The 25,147-nt window shown below is 38.4% G+C and overlaps 1 protein-coding gene and 1 long non-coding RNA gene across 2 annotated transcripts in view; one reads left to right on the top strand and one right to left on the bottom strand.

Moving 5' to 3' along the window:
* The first annotated feature begins 2,074 nt into the window (after positions 1–2,074).
* Positions 2,075–25,147, top strand: part of LOC125277471 — an 82,655-nt gene continuing 59,582 nt past the window's right edge. The window contains exons 1-4 of the long non-coding RNA XR_007186905.1: positions 2,075–2,926; positions 3,012–3,069; positions 3,335–3,420; positions 22,721–22,841. This is a non-coding gene — a long non-coding RNA (uncharacterized LOC125277471). The remainder of the gene's footprint in view (positions 2,927–3,011; positions 3,070–3,334; positions 3,421–22,720; positions 22,842–25,147) is intronic.
* On the bottom strand, positions 3,811–8,283 carry prph2b (peripherin 2b (retinal degeneration, slow)). Its single transcript, XM_048205860.1, has 3 exons — positions 7,087–8,283; positions 5,897–6,143; positions 3,811–4,939 (listed from the first exon to the last, which is right to left on the bottom strand). The coding sequence occupies exons 1-3, from the start codon at positions 7,665–7,667 to the stop codon at positions 4,739–4,741; spliced, it is 1,029 nt and encodes a 342-aa protein (XP_048061817.1). The 5' UTR covers positions 7,668–8,283; the 3' UTR covers positions 3,811–4,738.

The raw sequence follows: 25,147 nt of genomic DNA, 5'->3' as shown, positions 1-25,147 counted from the left end.
CGCTGCCCAGCTCACTGACTGCTTGGAGTTACGGAGTCTTATTAGTCCAGGTTTTGACGACAGCCAATTCCTCAAAAGAAATAGTTTGAACAAAAACTATAAATTAGGATACCCTACAGGTGGACTATTGAATTATATTATTTGGTGGTGCAGTTATTTTTAATAATATGATAATATGTATTCTTATTATAATTATCTCTCTCTATATATATATATATTTTACCAGCACAGGACAAAGACATGGGAACACATCAGGATCAAGTCAAATTGTGTCTTTACTGCTCAGGTAGCTTGTTTCCTGGGAACAATTTGTCTCTCACTTCACGTCTTTCGCCCAGTATACACTGATCAGGCATAACATTATGACCAGCTTCCTGATATTGTGTTGGTCAGCCCTGACCTGTCGAGGCATGGACTCCACTAGACCCCTGAAGGTGTGCTGTGGTATCTGCACCAAGATGTTAGCGGTCAGTGGTCTCAAACTCAATTCCTGGAGGGCCACAACTCTGTGGTTTTGCTCCAACCGTAATCAAGGTCTTCAGGATTACTAGAAACTTCCAAGCAGGTGTGAGTTGGACCTAAACTCTCCTGGCCCTCCAGGAATTGAGTTTGAGACCACTGCTTTAAGTCATGTGAGGTGGGGCCTCCATGGATCAGATCTGGGGAATTCGGAGGCCAAGTCAACACCTCAAACTCGTTGTGCTCCTCAAACCATTCCTGAACCATTTTTGCTTTGTGGCAGGATGCATTATCTGCTGAAAGAGGCCACAGATACCAGGGAATACCATTCCCATGAAAGGGTGTCCATGGTCTGCAACAATGCTTAGGTAGGTGGTACGTGTCAAAGTAACATCCACATGGATCGCAGGACCCAAGGTTTCCCAGCAGAACATTGCCCAAAGCATCACACTGCCTTCGCTGGCTTGCCTTTTTCCTAGGTAAGCGGCACATATGCACCCGGCCATCCACGTGATGTAAAAGAAAACATGATTCTTCAGACCAGGCCACCTTCTTCCATTGCTCCGTGGTCCAGTTCTGATGCTCACGTGTCCACCGTTGGCTCTTTCGGCGGTGGATAGGGGTCAGCATGGGCACCCTGACTGGTCTGCAGCTATGCAGCCCCATACGCAACAAACTGTGTGTATTCTGACACCTTTCTATCAGAACCAGCATTAACTTCTTGAGCAGTTTGAGCTACAGTAGCTCGTCTGTTGGATCGGACCACACGGGCCAGCCTTCGCTCTCCACGTGAATCAATGAGCCTCGGCCACCCATGACCCTGTCACCGGTTCACCACTGTTCCTTCCTTGGAGCACTTTTGATAGATACTGACCACTGCAGACTGGGAACACCCCACAAGAGCTGCAGTTTTGGAGATGCTCTGACCCAGTCGTCTAGCCATCACAATTTGGCCCTTGTCAAACTCGCTCAAATCAGAGATTACTCTTGCCCATTTTTCCTACTTCTAACACATCAACTTTGAGGACAAAATGTTCATTTGCTAGTTCATTTATCCCACCCACTATCAGGTGTCATGATGAAGAGATAAACAGTGTTATTCAGTTCAGCTGTCAGTGCTCATAATGTTATGCCTGATATGAGCAGTAGCCTATATTCTTTCTTAAACCTGTTGGCGCCATTTTATCATTAAGCCATATTCTGCCGTGTTACAATGATCTTTTTGGGTGGCCTGTTCACACCAAGAATGATAACTACATTAGCGTCCACAGTAACGTTATGTTTATTATAAGCATTCGCTGCAGTTATGTCCACTTCAAATTTTTGAGCTCTGTCACCATGAAATCACAATTAACAGCTAACGTTAAGCTGGTTGGCAGGCTAACTATTATTGCTTTTAATGGAGTATTTCAGTATTTATTATTAAAAAAAAAAATTATCTGTGCCCTCATAATCTACAATCAAAATAACTTCCCCTCCATCTTGCAGCAACTTCTCTTCTCTGATGACATGTTTACTGGCAGGGCGGGACAACCTGTCACTCACATGAGATCCACCAATAGCAAACCACAATCATCCAATCAATTCCCCATAGACAAAAACAAGTCCCGCCCTACATTTTTTTTTTTTTATTGTTCAGGATGCCGTTTCAGTCAAAAAATGCATCAAAACATGAACTTCAAACTTCAAAGTCGGGTAAATTCTGATTTGCTGTCAATTTTTATCGTTCATCAACTGGAAAATTCCTCTGTATCGTTACCGTTTTAGAGCTGTCCCTATTATCATAGAATTAGATTGATTATTGAACGAAATAGTTATTTTTATTGTTAGTTATCGTCCTTGGTTATAGGCATTTTGGCACAGAGCAAAGCTGTTGGAATCTTACTGGAAACATATTAAATGTCAAGTTTAATTTTATGTGTAAAGAAATTTAAAATGACCATCGCCATTCAAAACCAACCAACATGACGCCCCTGCCTGCCTGATGCTTATACTGAATTCTGATTGGACAGTTTTTCCCGCGTTGTCTGAGTTGCTAACTTCCCTGACTGAGGAATTTATGCAGATCTAAAGCCTAAAACCTCAACTTACCTAATAATAACATATTCCTTTGCTGCCTTTCCAGCACTGTCGTTTCCTTCAGGAAACTTCTGGTAATGTCAGTTGCGTTTGAGTCATAAATCTTTTTGCTCGAATTTGGTGTCAATTAATCTTGGGAAGTTCATGATTTCTAAAGATGGGCACACAGGGAATTTCTTGTACAAGGATTGGGGTTATCCAGCCAGATGTCCCATTCTGCTTCCGTGTGACACTCACGCACTGTACCTGTCCTGGCCAGAGCTTCACCTGAAATTTAAGCTGCTCCAGAAAGCTGATTAACAGTTCTTATCCAGCCAGTCACTGTTTATGGACTTCAGGACCGGAGAAAATACCAGATGACAGATATCCTGTTCAGCACTCACTTCCTGTATGCAGAGAATTGTTTTCACCCTTCTTAATTTCCATTTTACTTAATTTACTTAATATTAACTTTAATATTATTTTAATGGCAGTTAAGCCCATTACTCATGGATGGATGGATGGATGGATGGATGGATGGATCGATGAATGGTACTATCATTATAAATAAAATGAAATGAAATTAAGCCTTTTGATTATGGCACATTCTTGATATGTTCTGTGACATAATATGTGACAACATATCTGTAAAGGGGTAACTGAAAAGCAGTGTCAGTAGTGTGACATTTTATACTTAATCAGAAACTATATTAAGAATGTTTTTAAACTGTACACTTTCCTTTACATATTTCTATACATTTTAACCTAAAATATTGATGTTGAAAGAAATTCACGTCCATGTTTTTTTTACTTAAAGGTATTCTGAGGATGGATGTTCAGCTGTTCTGAGCAGGACAAAAGCCTCATTTAGAGAAATCCATTTCCTTCTCTTCATCCAATCAGGTAAAGCTGTGTCCCGCTGGGATTCAACTGTCCAAACATCTCTTACCTGTGACCAGCTCTACAGCCACTTATTACCTTACCCCACATACACCCCTCATAAGCATTTTAAAGACTAAACACCAGTTAAACAGAAGCAAAGAGTCACATCTGTTCAGAGGTACATTAGTAACGAGCTGTATACTGTATTTTGCAAAAAAAAAAAAAAATACCACAGAATAATGCTGAATCTCATTAAACATCTTTATCTCACAAATGGAGTTGCCTACATGATCCACTTAATCCACAAAAACTGACATTACTGCAAAATCAAGGTCAAATGTACAGAAAGAAGTACTTGTGAAAATTAAAAATTCACAGAAATTATATGAAGAAAAAAAAAAATACAACTGATTGGGTTGTCTGACTTTTAATTAACAAATCACACACAATTTACTAGAATCTTTTACAAGTTGGTACTCTTGACAACTTCTGTAACTGTCCCACAACTGTATGCTCAACAGAGTGCTGAAATGGTGCAAGTTGAGACAGAAAGCCTGTTTTCACATCTCTTCAACTAGTGAGGCAGATATTTAACCCGAGAACTACACACATTAATGGCGAACGTGTTGAGTTCAATATTGTTGTTACAGAAAATTTTCCCCATTGTTACAGAGTTCTGCTCTCCAGTAGATCACCATCAACATGCTTTTGATAATCGTCAGACAACCTAAGGCCCGTTAAAGGCAGCGTTGTGTAAAAATGCCACTGTTTTCATCCCTTTAAGTTCTGGGAGGTGACTGAACGCTTACAAAAACACATTTTCTTCAGCTGCCAGATAAAAGCTGCCATGTGACCCCTTCAAGAGAAGTAATTTCTGATTTATTAGCGCACAATGGCTTTATGGTGAAATCTATATTATATGGCGAAATATATGCTATTGCATGTGTGAGGCTGTCGGGTTAAACATCCGCTCAACCAATATATAAACTGGAAATATAAGGGTACGACTACAGACGGATGTGAACGGTGAGGCTTTTTTGTTTGGAATGTCAGATCTGGTTAGATGTAATATAAGGACATTTACAGATATATTTAATTCTTAAAATATTAAAAAATAAACTTGTTAGTTTATATTTCATTTGTATTTACATTGTAGTGTGTACATTCACATTTCAGTTGGAATCTCATTAAATTATAGGTGTATTGATCTTATATGTTTGCACATACACCTATATTTTTAAGAGAGAACATTTTAATCAACCATTCATGCATTCCTTCTCCCAAAGTTGGGAGTGGCCACAGACATGATGGGGCAGGAGGGGGCGTGACTCTCTCAGCTTTATGTGGGAGCTGCTTCTGCATCTCCCTCCTGTACCTGGTTGCCTTTAAACAGGGACTTGATCTTCGTCATGATGCTAGAAAGTGTCTCCTTTACGCTCTTTTCCAGCAGCCATCCCTCACTTTCACTCTCAGGATTCTCTGGGTCTGCCAGGGTTTCCAGTGAAGTAGTCAAGTACTGCAAGCCGACAGTCACCACAGCCTGCGACAGAATTTCAGGTTAATGACTCTCTAGAAAGTTCCACACATGCTCAAAGCAGCATCATTGTTGTGTGCTTCTGATGTTTTGATCCACATGAGCTCTACTTTTCCAGGAAATATCCAGTTTGGCACCAAGATTCTAAGACGTAAGCCTATGGTTCAAGCTAAGGTTAACCTCTTGAATTTTTTTTTTTTTTTTTTTTTTTTTTGCTCATTTGGTGTCACGACATATTACGCAATCATGAATTGCCCTGTTGTATTTCGAGCAAAATTGAAGAAAGAACTGGTGTGATGCCATTTCGAACAAAATCAGACCAAAACAAAGTTCATTGGGAGTTTGTTTCGGATGTTCGAAACAGCTTGTCAAAGCGAACATTTCGGAAAAGTTTGCTTCCACTGGTAAACACCTTCGTACTACCAATGGTCTGTTCATTATGTAAAGTGACACTGTTACTTTTTTCGTGTTAAATACTTTAAAAATGTTGCTCTCGGCAGTATGTGCAGAGTAAGGATGTTCGCTAACGGTATACTGCTGGTCACATATTTCAATGAACTTACATAGTAGTATATTGGGTCCTTAACTGTTCAGATTGAAGGTTTGCTGTTCCCAACTACTAAATTGTGTATGCATGAATGTATTGTTTTCATGTGTTTTGTAGTAGTAATGAAGACAAATTCTGGAAGAGGAAAATATGAATATGTGAAGTTCATGTCAACTTCCCTCGTTAAATGTTTATCAGTTATATCTTGTCATGTTATTAACACTGAGTGTTAATTAAATCAATTAAGCAGTTAATCTGATTCTTTCAGACCTATTTATATTTCTCTTTACGCACCAACTGACCTTATAATCTAGCAGCTCACTCTTTGCCCACCAAGAGTGTAATCTAGTGACTAAGACAAAGTCCATGAGTTAGCTGTGTTCAACTTTGAATTGCAGTTCCTCTCCTATACCCACCTGCATAATAATGAACAGCAGCACAAAAGCACCAAAACTGTTCATCATGCCCCCATAGTAGGACACCAGGGCCTCACGGCAACCTCTGGTCCAGATGTTGAGGTCCTCGGTGTGGTGGTCATAGCTGTAGTGAGCGGAGTTGTTGGTCAGGTGATGTTGGATGCAGGGGCGAGGGGAGCCAGGGTTGCAGCAGCTGAAGGGAACGCTTTCCATCAAGTATTTGCCTTCCACGTTGCTCTGGACACGGCTAAGAAATTCCAAAAAGATTGAGAACACTCAGGCAGAATTTTTAATTGCATTAATTGGTCCATATTGGGTGTGGCATTTAAGATTTCAGGAGTGACAGGCTTAGAAACATATCTCAACAAATTTGTATCTTTACATTGTCTTTGAGATTACAGGACAAAACTAAGAAATCCAATCTGATGATAAAAAACACCACCTTTAAATTAGATTTGTGAACATCTCCTTGGGATCATTTATCACTTTAAATGGTGATAGCCTCTTGGGAGGTCAACACTGGGGCAGACTCCATGGGAGGTAAAAGATTGCACAATGTTATGATTGGTGTGAAGGGTAAGGTTTAAAGGACTTTGGAATAGGATCCTGACAGATTATCTAATCCATGGACCCATTTCCCCCCTTTACCCATCCCTCTTTAGAAAAACCCACCAGCCAATTATCTACTTAGGAATCTCTCAAAACAAACCCTTACATTTGATTCTTCTTGCAGTTTTCAGGGGGTCTGCTTTGAGACATAGAATATGTCTCTGTTAGAACTTTTGTATTATCTTTTGTCTTTGTTATTGTGTAAATTATTGCATAATAGAGCGTCTTCTAAGTTATGCTTCCTGAAGAGGAGAATAATATATAAATCAGCTGATCTTTATCTGCTTAGCTGCCTTACTTTCTTAAACAAGCTATAACTTCCTTTTAAACCCACTGAACATCAGCCTTGATTACTTTGTCCTAATACTTGGACATACACGTTTAAGGCCTGTATCTTTTAAATTTGTCCATGTCTATGGTAACTGTTAACATTTTACACATCTTGCTATCAAGCCAACAGATGAACAAGAAAATGCATAAAAATCATCCAGATTCTCTTCCCTCTTTGATCAGTCCCTACCTCTTATCTACATTTCCACTGATACCTCTTGCTTTTTTAGGAAAGAAATGTCAGTACTCACTCTTTAACCTCATCATTGCTGAAGTCCAGGTAGCGGTTGCTAATCCACTGGATCTCGAACCAATCCTTGTAGTTGTTGTTGCCGCAGCAGCGGAACTCAATCTGGGTCATATCCAGTGTTCTCTTCATGAAGCATCGTCCTGGAGTGTCTGTGTCTTTGTAGTACTTCATTCCATTCTTCAGGCCTTCAGCCAGGGCGAAGTGCAGAGAGATCTGCATCAAGAAACACAGCAGAGCCGTGATAAAGAGGGCGACACAGAACGCCACACATCCAATCATGTAGGGCTTCAGCATAGTTTTCCACTTGGTGAACTTGACTGTGTCAAGGGAGTCATGGCACACTTTGCCCCCAAAAGCGTTGACGCCACAGGCCACAAGTCCTACCAGAATGAGCAGGTTGGGCACAAAATGGCTCTCATTGTTATCCATCATCTCGCTTCTCTTGCGCAGCTCGATCTTGAAGAAGATCCCCATGCTAAAGATGAGGATACCAGCCATGACAGAGAGCCAGTACAGGAGCCACAGACCTTGGGCCAGCTTGACCCGTTTGGCCAAGTCAAATTTCATGGGCATCAAAGCCATGTTTTTGTTCTTGTTGTCTAATGAGTCACAAGGAGAAATTCACAGGAATTCTTATTCAGTATGCTTGCCCTTTATTGTATGATTTGATGCGTTTTCTCTTCCTTGTTGAAATTCTTGAAGACCTTGAACAGAAACGTTGTAGTCCAGAAGCTTAGTTTAGTAATCCGTCATCAAGTATGGCTGCAGAACGTGCTGTAGCAAGGATTCCCCTCTTGAAACCCATTCTGACCACCCACAATTTAAGAGAGTCCATACTGTTGACAACCAGAGGCCTCTTCCTCTGGAATTTCACATAAATCCACCCAAATGGATCAGCTTGAGGGCTACGTGGCTTTTGCTGATGGTTCCCTTCCCTGCAAAAGGGGGTGGCCGGCTGAGGAGCTGTGTGATTGTAGAATCAAGTTCCTCTACGTCATCCTAAACCCCACTAATCAGCACTGATCCCATTTGCAGATGAGCTGAGGACTAATCCTTTATCTTACTCTGTAATTGGTTAGTTACTTTAGCATCAGTTTCCTCTTTTACCTGTTGGTATTGCTGGGCTTTGGGTATCTTTGGGTAGTCTTCAGAGTCTTCCAAATCATTCTTGTCTGATAGATCTTTTTCACACACACCAAAAAACAAATAAACAAACAAAAAAAAAACTTAAAATACATCAGCAGGGTGGCTAGTTCTGCTACAGGTCTGTGCCTATTATATTAGTATGCTCTCTTCTCATTATGCTTCTTACCTTTTGCCGTTTTGTCTATTTTCAAGTTGTTGGAACTTTTTGGGTGCACATTTATTGTGTATGATACTTCTGCTAAGTGTAACCTAACCAAATATCTTTAGCTCAGCGATTGGCTTCCATCTATGATTTAATGGTAGACCACAGACAGGCCGGGTAAACGTGACCGATGCATTTATCCTATTGTCTAACTCCAGAAGAAGTTGTAAAGGTCTCCTAAGATTATTATCACCCAGACATGTAATTGAACAATTCCCTGGTCAGTTCTCCCATAGCAACTTCAAAGTTATGTTCCTTGACAAATCATGGGAGGATCCAGTCATACAACCCGTTTAGACAGATTTTGCACCCAAGTCAATCCAGTGTACTTTGTAATGAGCAATTAGCTCATTTGGTAGTTACCATGAAGAGCAAGTCAACTTTCTGTGTTCACCACTAACCCTATTTGCAGCAATCACAAGCTCTTATAATTAGTAGTGAACTTTAAGTCCCTTGCCACTTTGGTTTAGCCTAATCAAATACCTAAACATTCTGGCTCAGAGACAATGGGTGAATACTAGGACTTTTGGTGGATTGACCCCAAATCTTTTGTAGGGTCTCTTGTAAGAGCACTTGACCTGTCTTTAGGCTAAGAGCCAATTGGCTGAGTTGTAGAGTTGCCTTGCAGCTGTGTCTATATGAGAACCCAACGGACGGGCATCACCCCTGTAATTAGCGTGTGTTGGTCACATGTGATAAGATTACAGGGACCGATAGGATTTGAGTGACTTACTGTCCGATCCATTTAGAGGGACACGTAGGCACTGGATGAATTGCACGCAATGCTTCTATCCCAGCAAATGAGAAGCTTGTTACATTGAGGCACAAGTGTGCATATTTGTAGGTGTGGAGGAAACTCTTTTGGTTGGCTGTTGTTATTCTGGGGCATTCTGAACTCAACATGATATTGTCTGTTTCTTTTTGTGATGACCTCTTGTGTTTTCTTTCAAATTGTACATTGCAGTAATCTATTTTCGATGACTGCAGCAGAAGAGAGGTTCATGTTCAAAGCTGTTGTGTACTTACTACTTCTACACATCCTGCACAGTGAACTCTGTGTGTACTGACACCTTTTGGCAAGCTGTGAAACAGTTTCTTTCAGAATACTTCTCCATTCATTGTTTTCATAGAAATTTCCAAAATAAAAAAAGTTCAACAAAGACTTTAAATCCTTGAACCAACCAGCTCCAAAATTACAGGACATTACAAAATTAAAAAAAATAGATTTTTGAAGCAAAAAAAAAAAAAAAAAAAAAAAAAAAAAAACAAGGCAATGAAATACTGTACTATGGAATGTACTATTTTTCTATCTCTCTATTTTATTTATTTTTTTGTATCATAATAAAGGGCTTTTCAGACAATGCAATTTGCAATGAAGCATTGAGAATGATACAATTAAACCAAAAAACTAGTAAAGAATTGTATGTTTCTTACATATTTGTATCTCAGTATTTTTAAGTAGTTTGAGAATATAAGGAATTTTTTTTTTTTTTTTTTTTTTGCAATTTCCATAGTAAGGAAGTTATGGGTTGTGCAGTTGTAATTTTTTTTAAATGAAGTTAAAATTATAATGACCGCTCAAAGGTTTTTTTTTTTTTTTTTTTTTTTTTCAATTACATTTTACTGTTGCTTTATTAGGACTGAGCAACATAATGTGATGATTTTGCTGGCAATATAAAATTAAGTACTTTTATGAGCATTGTAATGATTGTAATTAGCTTTGTATTTAGCCATTAATTTTCCAAAAAGTTTCATGATGCTTGGTTGTGTAACACCTATCCCGTTAACTTTTACTTGAGCACTACATAAAATAAGGGACCAACCAGATCTTACTCATGAGTCAAATGTGTTAAACACAGCCACACAAAACATTCATTATTCAATCTGACACCAATTTCTGACATCAAACAGTTGGAACCAGAGGTTAAGAAATACAGTCCATCACATAAAGTACAGTCCTTAGTTTCTCATCAAATAGGACCATGAGCTTTGCTCAGCCTTTGTTGAAAATGAATAGAGAAAACAGTACTTAAATGGCAAGATGATCCACAGCAGAGTTCAATCGTCAGAGAGCTTTGCGATCAAAGTGCAATGGCTTCAAAATACATTGAATATCACCAAAAATATAACTATTTTTTTTTATCTTATCACCCAAACCTAGTCACAATTAAGGAAATGCTAGTTTGGGCATTTGTGGTCTAAATCGTAAAATACCTTAGGCTACTTAAAGGTGCAATATGTAGTTTTTTGTCCACTAGAGGCCCATTCAAAACAAAGGCATAGAATCAGGACGGGACTCGGGCAGAAATCATGTTCAAAGATTATTAACATTACTGTAGTATGAAGCATCGTAGGACCGATTCCTTATTCCGGTCATGAGTATGAGGTAACACAGCTCTGTTTATCATTGGATACATTTGAGTGTGTTGAAAATGATGTTATAATGTTACTGTGCGTTCGCTCGGTGGCTGCTGTGAGACACTGTTACACACTGCAGTAAGATAGATAGATTTTAGAATATCATATTAAATGCTGGATGGCTTGTGTTGATAAATGGCATGCAATTAATTTTAAAACGTATTGTATGATGGAGAAAATTCTGTATTACTGTTACTAAAAATAAAGCTGCATCTGATTATGCTATGTTAGCTACTTCACAAAATAGTGTTTTTCTCTGAGGCATGGTAAAGCATGGTACTCGCAAAAAATCAAGAAAATTGATTTAAACAATAAGACTAAACGTGTTGAGCTATATAACAATAATTAGTTTTCTGTCTGTAAATATATCAAAACAGTTGTTCCCTTGTCTATTAAAACGTAAATATTAAAGCGTCTTTGGTGTTTCCATGGTTTCTACAAAATAAAACCGGAAACCTAGGGTAACGCAGGTATGACGCAATTGACAGGCGACTCCTCACACGTCCCGGAGCCTTGATTAAAATTGCAATTTTCTCACGATTTACAAATAGTTGGAAGCATTTGGGATATTGTAAGTACTCAAGTGAACAAAATATATAACACTAGCCTAGTGGTTTTGGGATATTTTACTGCAAAATTCTTACATATTGTAAAATTATAATTAAAATTACAATATTAATATACAATAAAAATAATAATCCTCTGGATCTGTATTCTGTATAAAAAAGCACTTTAAGTACATTATAGAAATTTACTTTTTTTTTTTACCTGGGTTGGCTATGGGTAGTTTGAGTTGCTACATATGCTACATGGTCTCCCAATGAGAGATGAGCACATGTCCGCCTCTTCTTTACAGGACAATAATTTTCTTTCTCAGATAAATAAACAGGTCCTTTCAGTTTGTCTGCGGATAATTAGCTTCAGAGTTCAGATTCACGCTCACTTCAAAGAGCGGCAGCTCCATTCTTCCCGTTATCGTTTAATTTAGTTTTTTTTTTTTTTTTTTTTTTTAACAAGGGCCACATGTGTTTCTGTCCAGGAGATCATTCAAAGAGCTAAGACCATATTGAAGAATCTGTTTACCAATAATCCTCTTGCGTCGAGAATCTTTTTTATGTATGAAAGCAACACTGCTTGCTTTCATGAGCTTTTAAATATTTCTCTGCCAGCTCACACTGCCCTATTATTTCTACACATACTAGAAGTAGATAGATGGATAGGTGGATGGATAGATGGTCTGTATCAGTAATTTGGTGACAGAGAGAAGAAAAAGAGAGAGGTAATGATGAACAGACAGAGGAAGCTGAAGAGGATTGGTGACACATGCACATTGTGCCCTGGACTTGGAGGAGGGAGGGGGGCATTACAAGAATTTCATAACAAGCACAAGGGCATTAATATGTCAGGGGCTCATTGGAAGCAGATGTGTGATTTATTTTTACAGGCTGGTAGTTTGGGTCGTTGAAACAGGCATTGAAGCTATTCTTTCACCCCCTTCCCTCCCTCACCTCCTCTTCCTCTGCTATAAACCAACAGTCTATTTTTTACTCATATCGAAATCTGCTACTGTCATCATCATCATCATCATCATCATCATCATCATCGTCATCATCTTCTATTCCACATTTTAGAATCATAGTAAAGTCATCAAAACTATGAAACACCATAGAGTATGGTCATTATAGGGACATACATTTGAGCTTCTTCTTTGTCTGGATTCCAACTCTGAACATAATCTCAACCAATTATTTTAATTTTAGTGATTGTGAAGAAATTCATATGTATTGATCATGAGACAAAATCAGTCAAGTGTATCCAACTTTTTGGCTGGTAGTGTATAATATGTTATATGTCCACTAGATGGCGACTGTGGCATGGAATTCATGTGAATTTTGTCATTTCAACCTTTCAGAGTCCCAAAAGTTCACTTTATTATTCTAAAAAGAAACGTGTCTTTTATTGAATGTTTACAATAGATTCTTTGATAGATATTGCATAGAAAGAGAAGTACATAAGGAGTTAAAGAGCAGTCTGTGTTGGAGATTGACGTCCAGCCCTCCAGACTGGCTGACACATGTGAAAGAGTAGAGCATTTAGAGTGACAGTCTGATGGGAGGAAACGGCCCATTATTTAATCAATAGAATTGCATCAATTTGGGGAAAATTTGTGTCCAGTAAAAACAAACGAACAGCCAGTCCAGCAAAGAGGCAGATTTTTCTTTTGCGTGACTCAGAGCGCACATGTCTTCTCACGGTGTGTATCTGTGCCTGTGAATATCTTTGCAGTGAGTTTTCATGCTCTCTGATGCTCATGTGTCCAAACTTGGCTGACGCTCGGATACAAATTGAATCGTCATTCTGGCCTGTCAATCTGTTTCAAGGTCTACCTGCTCATTCCTCTCGTGACCCCTGGATGTAAATCTCCAGCAGGGTCGACGAGCTGATGTCAGTGTGAGTGACGTTAACTTAACCCTAAAAGGTGAAAAGGTTATGTGGGGGGATGGACATCACCCATTGTGACTAAGGCCCTGTTTACACCTGGTATTAAGATGCGTTTTGGTCAGTTGGATCACAAGTGGATGCCGCTAAATACACGTGTAAATGGGGTCTAAAACGCATGCGACCAGATTGCTTTCTTAGTGTAAACGCTCATGTGGTCAAATGCATTCGAACAGCCACAAAAGACTGATTTCTAACACACAAACACAACATTCGGATGGTTTTGTGGCTATCAGAGCAGAAACGAAAGCTGTTGCTCTCCGTATGTTTTTCTGTCGTCTCCTTTTGCCTTCATATGTGAATTGCGTGAGCTCATTTTGTCCATTAGATCGAAAGATCTAAAAAAGCCCATAGATTTACCCAGGCATAGACCCTCCCCTCAAAGAAATCAGGACAGAAGTGGTTGAAAGTGGACAAAAGAGAGATTAAAACACCAGGTGTAAATGGGAATGTGTCTCCTTCGTCTACTTGTGATCCGATCGACCAAAACGCATCTTAATACCAGGTGTAAACAGGGCCTAAGAATGTGACTTAAGATAAGTAAGATAAGTCCCATAAAATGAAAACTTCAAATCAACAGATGTCGAATTCTTGAATGAGAAAAAAATGTGGGGCGGGACATGGTTTTGTCCATAGGGACTTGACTGGGTGGTTGTGGTTTGCTGTTGGTCGATCTATTGTGAGTGACAGGTTGTCCTACCTTTTCACCGAAAAACGTCATCAGAGAAGAGAAGAGATGTTGCTGCTAGAGGGAGGTACATTAAAGGGTTAGTTCACCCAAAAATGAAAATTCTGTCATTTATTACTCACCCTCATGCCGTTCCACACCCGTAAGACCTTCGTTCATCTTCGGAACACAAATTAAGATATTTTTGATTAAATCCGATGGCTCCGTGAGGCCTCCATAGGGAGCAATGACATTTCCTCTCTCAAGATCCATAAAGGTACTAAAAACATATTTAAATAAGTTCATGTGAGTACAGTGGTTCAATATTAATATTATAAAGCGATGAGAATATTTTTGGTGCGCCAAAAAAAAAAAAAAAACTTATTTAGTGATGGCCTATTTCAAAACACTGCTTCAGGAAGCTTCGGAGCATAAATGAATCAGTGTGTCGAATCATCATTCGGATCATGTGTCAAACCGCCAACGGCTGAAATCACGTGACTTTGGCGCTCCGAACAGCAGATTCATAACGTTCCGAAGCTTCCTGAAGCAGTGTTTTGAAATCGGCCATCACTAAATAAGTCATTATTTTGTTTTTTTGGCGCACCATTAAAATATTCTCGTCACTTTATAATATTAATATTGAACCACTGTACTCACATGAACTGATTTAAATATGTTTTTGTACCTTTATGGATCTTGAGAGAGGAAATGTCATTGCTCCCTATGGAGGCCTCACTGAGTCATCGGATTTCAACAAAAATATCTTAATTTGTGTTCTGAAGATGAACGAAGGTCTTAGGGGTGTGGAACGGCATGAGGGTGAGTAATAAATGACAGAATTTTCATTTTTGGGTTAACTAACCTTTTATGATATTCCATTAAAAAAGGGTCTCATTCACTAAGCATGCATACGCACGACTTTGTGCGTGAGATCCGCATATAAACGTTTTCATGAACAAATCATGATTCATCAATAACTTTGTTCTAAATTTTTGAAAAAAAAAATGTTTTAGGAACAACTGAAACCACTTGTACGCAAAAATAATTCACTCTTGGTGTAATAATTCACAAACATGTTGAGATGATATTTTAAACAGGTATATAGATATTAAACATTTCATCATATCAGTGAAAGAGTAAGAAAAGGTGCGTTATAGTTCGAACTGCATAAAGATGTAGATACACGTATGCACAGCTGGCTAGTCGGAGGTCTGTAATGTCTGTATAAATGGTGTTTATTGCGTTTGAACTTGTTTTGAGGATGCGTGTTTTGCTCATGCTTACCTTGTGCACGCGGATGCTCATTTACAATACTCCGAATTCATCAACATTAGAACGAGGTTAAGAACAAATTCATGTACATACACGTGTTATGAATTAGGCGGAAAGTTTTCTGAGGAGTTCAAATGTGTGTTTAAATATGAATAGTGTATGCAATTATTAGTGAATGAGATCCAATGATTGTCAATTTAGATTTCATGGTGACTTTAAAAGGTTCAGACTCCTAAATGGATATTAAAAAAATAGCCATATAACAGCCTCTTGGAGCAAATTTAAACAAATGGAGAACACTGAAAAAGCAAAACTCTAAACTGCCTTTAGAGTTTTTAATTCAAATTGATTTTTCAAAAAAATTCTTCTGAGAGCCAGTGGATAAAGATGAGCCAAGAATAAGTTGATTTAAGGAAAGGGAGAAGACATGCTACAGAGGAGAACACCTCTCGCCTTGTTTCTGACAATGAACCGCTCAGATAGGCAGCCAAGAGTGCTGTGTGGAGCTGGGGCCTGTCAGGCAGTTTTATGTCAGGCTAAAAGGTGGTGGAATAAAGCTGTTAATGGGGCCTACTCTTTACTGTCCATCACTCTCGACTCTTCTATTGGGGGGCTGCCACAGCAAACATTCTCCATACACACACCTCTCATATAGACTAAGATACGGTCACATAAATCTAGTGAAACTTGTGAAAACTCTCTCCTATAAATTCACATTCCAAGAATTAAGGATGCTCAGATACAAGAGAATCTGTTTATATGATGAAACGGCTCCTTGTAAGAAGGATTAAATTCTTCTACCCAAGGTCAGTAGAGACTGAAAACGCATTCCTTGTTGCCTTCCCGATCAGAGGCAGAGTGACTCATTGCTGCCTCCTGCTCTTCGCATACAGCTGCAACAACATATATAAGAGATTTTAATACCATCCGTGACACTTACAAATTCGTCTTTGTAGGATCGCTAAATGGATTGTTGGCTGTCTGAATGGAGTACATAGAGTAGGCATAAAACCCCCTTCAGAGGATCAGGAGACTAAAATTACTTATAGTATAGAATCTCATGAAACCAGGTCAGTTTTTACCTCTAACACAGAAATTAGCTCAAATTACTAATGAAAAACTAATAATGGTCCTGTCTTTTTTTTTCTAGTATAAAAGCAAGTAGCCCAGGTGAAGAAAAGTACATTTCAATAATGTACTTAAAGTGCTCTACTTTCGTGCACTAATTTTGTACTTAATATAGTAAAAATTCTTCTTTAGTATTTCTTAAGATAATCTTAAGAACATCTAAGTGTACTCAACTGTGCTATTTTGAGACAGCATGAAATATGAACTAAAATGTGCTTTTAATATACTATCTCTGTATTTAAAAAATGTATTTAGATACCACTTGTAGCACACTATGGGTTCGAATTTACTATAATTAGTATCTAAATGCATTTTTTAAATACAGAGATAGTATATTAAAAGCACATTTAAGTTCATATTTCATGCTGTCTCAAAATAGCACAGTTGAGTACACTTATTAAGATGTACTACTAAAGAAGAATTTTTAGTATATTAAGTACAAAATTAGTGCATGAAAATAGAGCACTTTAAGTACATTATTGAAATGTACTTTTTTTTCACCTGGGAGCACTCATTGTAAAGAAAGAAATAAAACCTATACTTTTAAATATAAACATTTAACAAAAAAAATTTGTTAGGTTTGATCAAGTTTTGATAAATCATCCATCCATCCATTTTTAAGTGATGTTCTAAGTTAATTAGAGTTTTTTTTTTTTTTTTTACTTACTTTTTATTTAGTCTTCTCATACGGAAATGAGAGGTGGGACTTATCGTGTGCACAGTCAATAATTCACCTGACTTAATGCATCCCCCTAAAATGACCTGCTGCTTAAAAGTCATGTCAAAACGGCTGAGAAAGCTCATCCTGACAAAAAAAAAAAATCTATCATTATTGTTACTTAGCTTGGTATTTTGTTATCCATGCGATATGGAGGCCAGCAATTCTCACTCTGGTAAAAAGCTCAACACTTTCTGCAAGACTGGCTAGGAAAAGGCTTGAACGAAATGGGAGAATAACAGAAGAAGACATCAGTCCTGATAGAAAAGAAAAAAAACATGGAAAGGAGTCTGTTTTAGCTTCCAAACTCCTTATCTTGAGCTGAAAGTGAAGGAGACCTCACTGTTGCACTTGAGTGCCTTCCAAGAGATTTGTTACATTCTGAGTTACTTCGAGAATATAAGCTCTCAATTGCCAGAAGGGGCCTTGGAAGGGGAGTCACCTTTGGGCCTCAGATTATATTCTTTGTCTCCATTCCAAGATTCCGTGTGCAGTCAAACGAGACTTGAAGGAGACGCAGAGGAGCAGAGATGAGACGAGCAATAGATTGTAGACTGAAATGATGAGAGCAGGCACTGAAAACTTCCCTCAGGAGAAGCCAAATGAGAGATAGCACTCTACAGCTGAAGGTTTGGCCTCGGGTGGAGGCGAAAATGAACAGCAGTAAAACTGACAGAGCTTATCTGTCTATTGTAGAGACGAGACCTAAACCTGTTGTGCGTGCTTTGGCCTGGGCAGGAAACAACATGGTCACTCTTGATCTTTGGCTTTTCACCTTTAACCCCAATGAATCAGAAAGCTAAAAAAGGGGCGTCTACCACAAGCAAGGGCATTTGAATAGTGTGGAATAATGGAGCATATGTATATTAATACAACTGTGCAATGTATTTTTTGTCCTATTTTTAATCCAATAAAGATGTATGGCGTTTGAAGCCAAGTCCTGCTCTGCATATTTGGATAAATCATTCCCACCGAAGCATCTTTCTGAATTGTCTCCCCTGGCTGATCCTAACGTTTCACATACTGACACATACACAAACACAGAGTAACATCAGATCGTGGAACCCTACACTGAAAAAACAATGGTGAAGAAACAATTTTCACTCAGAAACTGCTAGGAAATTTCACAAATAATTACAAAGAAATGGCAAGTAACACATTGAGATAAATGTGAAATTTTGAAATAGTATTTGTAAAACATATTCCAGTGAACTTTCTTTTATTTGCAACTTTGAAAAATAATTTTTTATAGTGTACAAAGCCGCTCAGCCAACTTTTTTTCTTGAGTCACCAATGTGTGTGTGTGTAAGGGTTCAGCACAGTGGTTAATAAAGAGAAAAAAGGACTCATTGTGACAGCAGGAGCTCTGGGGGCGCTTTCTGATGATGCGTTCACTCCCCCGGGCTGACCTCTGCTCTTTATTAAACTCTAATGAGCAGCGGGGCTGAGCAGTCTTATCTCAGACCTGTCACACATGCACACAAGGTCAGTGTTGGGGAATAACCAACTGAAAGTGGTGATGATACAACTTCACTATGTTTTTCAGACAGTAGCACTATGTAGCTTTTTTTTTTCACTGTATTGCGCACACACATCTTAGCAGGCCTACACACTCAGTCTGTGATCACAGTATATACTTGCATGTGGACTAGCATATTCAGTATTTGTACTGGCCATAGAATGATTAATGTACCTCTAAATACAACTTTTGCTTAGTTCTTTGGTGCTCAATCTATTTTTCATGATAGGGTTAGGGTTAGAGTGTAGAGTTAGAGTAGCATTGTGGGATGCAGTATTCCTTGAAGCGTGCTCTATGGTGCATTTTGGCAATTGTAAAATAGTATTCCATGTAAACAGAAAATTTGCATATGTTACAGTACATGCTTTTTGGCAAGGCACAGACCAATCATTTAAAGGTAACTTATTATGCAAAATTCACTTTTCCAATGTTTTTTTTTTTTTTTTTTTTAAACATCATTTTGAGACCGAAGTGTGTTTACATCATAGACTGTGAAAAAAGAACGCAGCGCGAAGTGCGAAGTGGAGCCGCGATGTCAAGTCGAAGTTTGTCGCATGTTTATGACTTATACTGCTTCCAGCCACCTGGGGGCGATCGAGACGCTTTGGCTTCACTTTTCAGGACTCGTGTGGCACGCTTGGTTTACCAACCGCCCCTCCCCCCCTTGCAGGCTAGCCTTCCAGTGGCTTTGGTTTTATCGTGAATAAAACACAGCTATTGACCAATCAGCATCAAGGACAGGAACTAACTGTTTTATAAATATGTAATAATTAAACTTTAAAAGGCTATGATTTGATTAATAAAAACGCCCTGCATGTTTCAAAGACGCGGTGCTGTTGCTGCGCGTTTACATGCTCATGCTTTTAGAGCAGTTTGCAATCACCAAATAGCCCACATTTATGCCAAGTGATTATTTTTATCTACTGCTGATGAATAATAAATATTTTGTATAATTTATGTTATTTATATCATGGAGCTGTACCTGTAAACTCGCATTTTTGCCAGAAAAAAATGTGATGGCATTTTCTTTTACACTAGTGTGCTGTGACAGGTTGTCAGGTATGCCGTGGAAAATGATCAAATTCTAAAAAATATGTGAAAATAAATACTACTAATAAGAATATATTATTGTTGTTGGGCCAAAAACTTATAGTGACTCATATTTCGTCATTTAAAAAAAAAATAAAATTAATGCTATTGGTCATCCTAATGTCTGTATGTGGGTTTTTACAAATATTTAACCAATAAAAAGCATTTAAAAGAGGTTGTGACTAAACCTCATAAATCGATCGGCTCCTCAGACTGTCAGTCAACCCCTCCCCCGCCTCCATTTAGAATGTGCTGCACACAGTTTGGAGATCTTTGCATGCAAGGAACTGATGTTTGCATAAGTACAGCATTTTCTTTACTCAAGAAACACTGTCCATTAAGGCTAACATTTTTTTGTATTTGAAGAGTGGAGGATATTCTTAGTCTACTATTTGCCGTCTAGCTGAAGCAAGTTTTAATATGGGCATAGTGCCTCATCTTTTGTATCATGACTTATCAAAACTGTGCCGTGGCAAAATAAGGGTTGGGAAACACTGATGTAGTGTTTATAAGCGCATCACTTCTTTGTTTATGATCTGCTATAATTCAGCTGTTTCATACGTGCCACCTACTGGCAAAGAGTGAATTAATATTAACCTTTATTTGACCCAGATTTTTACGCAGGATACATACGGTGTTGTAAATGTTATCGACAATATAAATTTCTACAAAAATAGTTGGCAGGAAGCTGTCAACTGTTTATATATATACATATATACACAGTGCCCTCCTCAATTATTGGCATCCTTAGTAAATATAAGCAAAGGCGGCTGTGAAAATAAATCTGCATTGTTTATCCTTTTGATCTTTCATTCAAAAAAATTCACAAAATTCTAACCTTTCATTGAAGTAAAACAATTGAAAGTGGGGGGAAACTCACATTATGAAATAAATGTTTTTTTCTAATACATGTTGGCCACAACTATTGGCATCCCTAGAAATTCTTATGAGTAAAATATCTCTGACGTATATTCCCATTCATACCTACATTTTTTTAGCACACCAGGGTGACTAGGAGCATGAAATTGTCCAGCCATGACTTCCTGTTCCACAGGAGTACAAATATGTGTAAACAAATTCCCCTAATCATTCATCACAAACCAAAGAATATAGTTCTGATGTGCAGCAAAAGATTGTTGAGCTTCACAAAATAGAAAATGGCTATAAGAAAAAAGCTAACGCATTGAAAATCCCCATTTCCACCACCAGGGAAATAATTAAGAAGTTCCAATCAACTAAAAATGTTACAAATCTGCCTGGAAGAGGACGTGTGTCTAAATCGTCCTAATGTGAAGTGAGGAGGAAAGTTTGAGTGGACAAAGACTCTCCAAGGATCACAGCTGGAGAATTGCAGAGATTAGTTGAGTCTTGAGTCTCAGAAAGCCTAAAAAAAATTATCAAACAGCACCTACATCCCCACAAGTTGTTTGAGAGGGTTTCAAGAAAAATCCTCTGCTCTCATCCAGAAACAACCTCCAGCATATTCAGTTGTCAGACAAGACTGGAACTTCAAAAGGGACCTGGTTCTATGGTCAGATGAACCTAAAAAAAAAAGAGCTTTTTGGCAGCAAACCCACCAGATGGGTTTGGTGCACACATGGATAAATAGTACCCCATGCCCACGGTTAAATATACTGCTGGATCTTTAATGTCGTGGGCCTGTTTTTCTGCTGGAGGTCCTGGACATCTTGTTCAGACACATGATATCATGGATTCTATCAAATACCAACAGATAAAAATCAAAACCTGACTGATTCTGTTAGAAATCTTATAATGGTCAGTGGTTGGAGCTTCCATCGGGACAATGATCCAAAACAAACATCAAAACCAACACAAAAATGTGTCACTGATCACAAAATGAAGCTTCTGCCATGGCCATCTCAGTCCCCTGACCTGAACCCTAAAGAAAATGAGTGGAGTGAACTGAAGAGAAGAAGCACCAACATGGAGCTGGAATCTGAAGGATCTGGAGAGATTCTGTATGAAGGAATGGTCTCTGATCTCTCCTCAGGTGTTCTCCAAACTCATCAGGCATTATAGGAGAAGACTCAGAACTGTTATCTTGGGAAAAGGATGTTGCAATAATTGGGTGCCAATAATTGTGGCCAACGTGAACTAGAGAAAAACATTTATTTCATAATGAGCTTTCCCCCCATTTTCAATTGTTTTACTTCAATGAAAGGTTATAATTTTGAATTTTTTGAATGAAAGATCAAAAGGATAAACATTGCAGATTTATTTTCACAGCCGCCCTTGCTCATATTTACTAAGGGTGCCAATAATTGTGGAGGGCACTATATATATCTGGGGTAGGGGGGCCTAGCATAATGCTGTAGCCCAGGGGCCTTTGGTTACCTTAATGTGCCCCTGTTCAGTACAGCAGGGGGAGAAATCTAAACAGAATTCCTTTTTTTTATTAAACAGTAATTTACTGAACAAATTGTCTCCGTCTTTAAATTCAATTTTAATTAAAAGTTTCATAAGGATATAAAAATGATCTCTGCTGATGCTGTAAACTATAGGGAGGCCTTACTTGCACATTACTATAATAGATTCAGGTTCAGAGCCCAAACTATTAGCCTAAATTCAGTTGCTATTTATGTTGAGATATAATATCCACACTCAAATAACAAATTGTATGCAAACTTGTAAACTGCACATAACTTCTAAATCTAATTATAAAATTATGTTTTGACTCCAAATCGTTGTCGAAATATAATCATTTACACAGTGGTTGTTATTTTCATGACATATTTATTTAAACATACATTAAATAATCAAGACATCACTAACAGGTTAAGTAAAATATGATGAATATATAGGCTATAGTCTGTTACGGAACACAGACAACAATGTAGAAATGAATATGAGTATTTATTAGACGTAGCAGGTAAAGCAAACAGGTAGGTAAGTATATCAGTCAAAGCTGCAATGCAATAATGAATGGTAATACTGACAGTTCTTTGTCTTGCAGGTGATTTGAGGAGGTCATGGGCATGAGCAGCCGAGCACACGCTTCGGTGATGATGATGGAGCTTGGAAGGAGTCTGGGGAATGAAGATGCTGGAGACACAGAGGGACGACAATGCATGAAGGTAAGTGACTCAAAACGAGACAAGATAATGTACCAGGGTGAAGTGTGTGCTTATGCTGCTGTGGTGATGAGGAGATGAAGAACAGGTGTGGGTGATTAGTACTCTGGTGATTGTGATCTCTGTGGCTGTGTGGTGATGGAGCCTGTCCGATCTCTGACACTAATATTGACACTATCATACAGTAGGTCCCTCATGAGAATCACAGAAATTACATAAATTCATTAACTAACATTTCAGGAACAACTTGGTGCATTCTCAAAGTTAGTACTTCTACCAGAGTATCTCCTTCTTCAGTGTCCGACTCTGGTATTTACAGTAGCAGCCATATTGGTTCTGTTTTGTTGTTGGCGGAGTGTCCGAGGCACAAGCTCTAAAGGCTCCGCCCTCTTCTGGAAAGGAGGGTGGGGAACAGCAGGTCATTTGTAGTGATGGGAAGTTCGGTTCTTTTCCGCGAACCGGTTCTTTCGGACAGTTCGATTCAATCAACCAGTTGAAAAAAAACGGTTCACCGGTTCTTTTACGCTCCGACGTAATGACGTCATTCGCGATGACGTCGTCTATCGCGGGCCGGGATGAAAAAACTTAACACATTCATAAAGTCAGTAATCATAACATCAGTCAACTAAAACATTATAATCTGAAGCGTTTCTTACAATTTAGTTTTGCATCTAAAGCATCCAAACACATGACATATACAGGCAGTCTGTGCAAACAAAGTTTTACAGTTATAAAGTAAATAAATTAGTCTTCATCAAAGCAGAAACCATGATCCTCTTACATTACGATTTATTTGTAATTAAATAAACTTACGTTTCGCCAGGCGCCCCTCATTCGAGTCCTCTCATAGCATCAGTTGTCCTAGTTAACCGGTGCTGTGATGTTACTGTTCGGTAGTTTCAGATCACACGCTGAATCACGCATGCGCAGTATCATCAGCTCACCGGTTCTCAAATCGGACACGTCCGAAAGAAGCGGTTCTCGGTTGTGTACTGGTGATCCGAAAACCGTTGCAACCGATTCTACTCGAGAACGAGATTGAGATTCGAGAACCGCGAGAGCGATTCAAAAGGAGTCGCTTGTTTGCTCTTGCTGTAGTTATCTTTATATCACCTTGTTTAGAAATTAAATATACTGTCCATGGATTATTTATGAAATAAATAAATGTTTCCAATCTTTAAAAAAAAATAACTTGAAAGCACAACTGCACAACTTCCACTATATTGCTTTTTTAAATAACATTAATATAGAAAAATAAATTTGTAGAACTATTTCTGAACATTAGTTTGATCTATGTACAAAATATTATGTTCATGTTGGCATGTAGTTTATGTACAGTATTATATGCTATCAATCTGCTATGGTGTATTTGGAAAAGCACAAAAAACATTTGTATTTTGAATTAAGTCATAAACATATTTCCAGTATGTTTTATATTATCACACTGTCCGATGTTCAGCAAAACTTGACTAACGTGCTTTTCGTTCTCTTGAAAAGTTAAACGCATCTGCAGTATCATCAGCTCACCGGTTCTCAAATCGGACATGTCCGAAAGAAGCGGTTCTCGGTTGTGTACTGATGATCCGAAAACCGTTGCAACCGGTTCTTGACTCGAGAATGAGAACGGTGACAGGCCGTGTATGTTCGTTCGTGTGTGCCGCGCATGCGCACTCATATCAGCTACTCTGCTGCTTGTGCTCATCATCATCAGTTCTCTCTTTACAGCAGGTTAAGTCACTGTACTGTTGGAGTAAGTGAATAACTCCGGAATGTTGGTTTATTTTGAGAGGTAGTGTCAGGCACGTCAAAAAGTGAATAACTTTAGTAATTTGTGGATTCGTGTTTGCTTACTGGAGATGCAAACTGTTTGGAACGATTCAGACCGATTTGGTGAACTGGTTCAACTGGTTCACTGAAAAGAACCGGTTAAAAAGAACGATTCGTTCGCGAACCAAACATCACTAGTCATTTGCATTTGAAGATAAACACATGAAAACAGGATGTTTTTGCTTCCACCTAAAAAGGGGCAATTACAGCTCAGTATAATAAATGATCTATGGGGTATTTTGAGCTGAAACTTCACAGACACATTCTGGAGACATCAGAGACTTATATTACATCTTGTAAAAAGGGGCATAAGAGGTCACCTTTAAGACTGATCCAATCACATTTTCATAATAGTTTAAGAACAAGCAAAAATAACAAGCCTTTTTGTTACCATTCTTGAGATACATCTTTATTGAAAAATCTGTCAAATTGGGGTTAGAGGATATTACCTAGAGGGAAGTATTACAAGCATTCCTTGAATC

The sequence above is a fragment of the Megalobrama amblycephala genome, linkage group LG10, assembly GCF_018812025.1.
Source record: "Megalobrama amblycephala isolate DHTTF-2021 linkage group LG10, ASM1881202v1, whole genome shotgun sequence".
Taxonomy (NCBI): Eukaryota; Metazoa; Chordata; class Actinopteri; order Cypriniformes; family Xenocyprididae; genus Megalobrama; species Megalobrama amblycephala.
Note: the sequence above shows the minus strand (reverse complement) of the source record. Positions and strands in the feature narration are given on the sequence as shown.